General features: G+C 35.8%; 1 protein-coding gene across 1 annotated transcript; it reads right to left on the bottom strand.

The window, feature by feature from the left end:
* Positions 1 to 597: 597 nt before the first annotated feature.
* Positions 598 to 2,706, bottom strand: LOC103520411. The gene is made up of 2 exons (XM_008485500.3): positions 1,767 to 2,706; positions 598 to 1,591 (listed from the first exon to the last, which is right to left on the bottom strand). Exons 1-2 carry the CDS (start codon positions 2,676 to 2,678, stop codon positions 1,580 to 1,582), a joined length of 924 nt encoding a protein of 307 aa, XP_008483722.1. The 5' UTR covers positions 2,679 to 2,706; the 3' UTR covers positions 598 to 1,579.
* Between the last annotated feature and the right edge of the window lie 6 nt (positions 2,707 to 2,712).

The following is a 2,712-nucleotide window of genomic DNA, read 5'->3' as shown; positions in this document are numbered from 1 at the left end:
AATGACCAGATTCAGTTCCCTAGATTCCACTGCAGCATATTCAAATGAGAATTCACATGGGGTTATATTGAATAGCTTTGGGGTAAAACCCAAAGTTTTTTTAATGAATACTGAAACTCCACCATGTATGTGTTCAATCCTAGTGAAGTGGCTGCAGGGATAGTAACCCTCTATATTTATGGTGGATACACTATTTGGTTTGCACCATGTCTCCGTGAAGCAGAGAACATCTGGATTAATGTTGAAATCTGTGTTGAGGTGTGATATAAAAAGTTCCAATGTTTCAATTTTGTTGTTAATGCATTGTACATTTTGGTGTAAAATGTGTACAGGTTTAGGGTTATTTAGTTTATGTGTGTCTTTTTTTGGTGTTTTGCAAGTAGATAATATTTTAAGATTGTTTAGGTTGATGCCTCTGTTAAAAATCTTTAAACTATTGTTACGTTTTTGGAATAGTGTTGGAATGGGATTGCCGGTTTTTGGTGATCCATTGCTAGTTAGTTTCTTTGGTATATGAGAGGTGGGTAGTGAAAAAAATGTAGAGGGTTACTTTGCCAGTAGTTGAGATTATGGTTGGAGGTAGGTGGTACTGTGACAGGTTGATGAATTGTGTCTGCTATTGTCCTGTTCCATGGGTAGAATGCTGGTAGGTATGTCCTTGGTTGGTCTTGAATGTGAACAGGTATAATGTTGGGTTGAGATACAGTTATTGGGGTGGGGTTGCTATCTCCTGCTATTTCATGACATTGGAGGGGGTTGTTTCTTTCTGAATTTGTTTGGTGGTGTTGCTCTACTTTTTTCTTTTCTTGTATTTTTTGTTTCTCTTGATCACAGATTGTTTTGATGATATTTTTAGTTGTTTCCAAGATTCTTTCTTCTTCATTGTTTGTGATGTGTTGGATTGTTTTGGGTTCATTGGTTGCTTTTGGGGTGTTTGATACTGACTTTTTTGCGTTTGTCTTGTTGGTTCCTTTTTGGTTGTTGTTGGTGTTGTTGTTGCTGTTGGTGCTGCTGCTGCCACTATTGCCGTTGTTGTTGTTGTTGTTGTTATTTGGTCTTCTAGTGTTTCTATTATTGGCATATTCATTTGAATTGGTTGAGATGACTTGATTTTTCTTGGTTCTTGTTGGGTTAATTTTATTCTCTGATTTCCTTTGGTCAGTGTTGGTGGTGATGTCAACATCCATGTGTGTTTCATTTCTTGTCAGGCTGTGATCATTCAGGACCTTTACAATTTTCTTGCTCATCCAAGACTTTGCTTTTCTGCCTAGATGGATGCCATCTCTTGCAAGATGGTGGGGTTTCACAAAGTTGTGGGTGTTAATTATCTGTACATTTTTGAATTTTTCGCATTGGTATTTGATTACCGTATTTAGTCTTACAATGTTCCGGTTGCGATATTCACACTCTTGAGGAGGGATTGATATGACTATGATTGAGCATTTCAGCTTACCCAGTTTATCCACATTCTCCTTGATGTCTTCTGTGCTTGTGGTGAATAGGTCATTAGTACCAGCACTTATTATGAGTGTGTCGTCTTTATCGATGTCCTCGGGTATGAGTTTGTTTATTGTATCTTCTAGCCTGAATCCTGGAACAAAGTTGGATTTTAGGTTGAAATTGTTAGTAAAACCTGTCTCCTTGACTAGTTCTTCATTGATGTGTCTTAGATGTGAGTCTCCTACTAAATAGCAGGTAGTCTTTTCTTTGTTTGAAGCTTTTTCCAAATTGATATTTTGTTTATTTAAGAAATTTGGAGTAATTACCTGTTTATTGGCCATCATTTCTTCTATTGTTTTGATTTTATTCTCGTTTTTGTTAATTTTTTCTTCAAGTTTGATAAATTGTTGTCTGATGTAATCATTGTAATCATTAGTGATGTTGTCTTCTTTTGATTGTTCTTTTGTGTTTTTGTTGCGGTCTACTTGTATTTCATGCATGTTCAAGACAGTTTTCTTATTTGACTCTAATACATTGTTTGTTTCATCATTTTTGATGGTGTCGTCAATCTCCTCTTGGAGATTTTTAGCAGTATTAGATGAGTTGCTTTGGTTCAGTTCCATAATACTGAGGTCGAATGAGTTGTTTCCCAACATGGTTGTAGAGTAGAAGTTTTTGTCAGTGTAACTTTTTCTCTTGATTTCATTGAATGCATTTTTCATGGTGGTGACAGTCAATGAGAGGCCTTGATTTTCTTCTATTAGAGTTTGGATTTGATCTTCTTGATCTTCGTTCTTAGATTTAAGTATATCAATGATGTTTTGCAGTTTCTGCATTTCTAGAAGTTGGATTTGTATTGTTTGATTCAATTCATTGATCTGTTCTTCTCCCTCTTGTATTAGGTTGTTGATGTTTGTACTGTCATTCTCCTTGGTTCTCTTGAAGGCTGTTACTTCTGATTCTAATTCTGCAATTCTGAGGCCGAGTGTTTTGCTGTCCTCATTATATTTGTTGATTTCTCTTTGTTTGTCTTCCGTGTTATATATTATAAGTTTGTAAATGTTGATTACCTTTTTTCTCAGAGATGCATTTGAAATTTCATCAACAAGTTTTTTGAGATCTGAGAAGATAATTTGGTCATTGTCGGTTAGTGTGCTGCTGTCTAAGTCTGTTTCACTGAAGTATTCAGAATCGTCTTTAGCTAGAGAGCTATATTTGTCATTTTTCTGCTTGGTCATGTTTCTCCTTGAAGCACTGCGGCTGGTTTGTGTG

This window comes from Diaphorina citri, unplaced genomic scaffold, assembly GCF_000475195.1.
Source record: "Diaphorina citri unplaced genomic scaffold, Diaci psyllid genome assembly version 1.1 scaffold3586, whole genome shotgun sequence".
NCBI classification, from domain to species: Eukaryota; Metazoa; Arthropoda; class Insecta; order Hemiptera; family Psyllidae; genus Diaphorina; species Diaphorina citri.
Note: the sequence above shows the minus strand (reverse complement) of the source record. Positions and strands in the feature narration are given on the sequence as shown.

Excerpts from the sequence above, each read along its gene's own strand:
- LOC103520411 (XM_008485500.3), bottom strand. The coding sequence starts at position 2,678 with ATGACCAAGCAGAAAAATGACAAATATAGCTCTCTAGCTAAAGACGAT.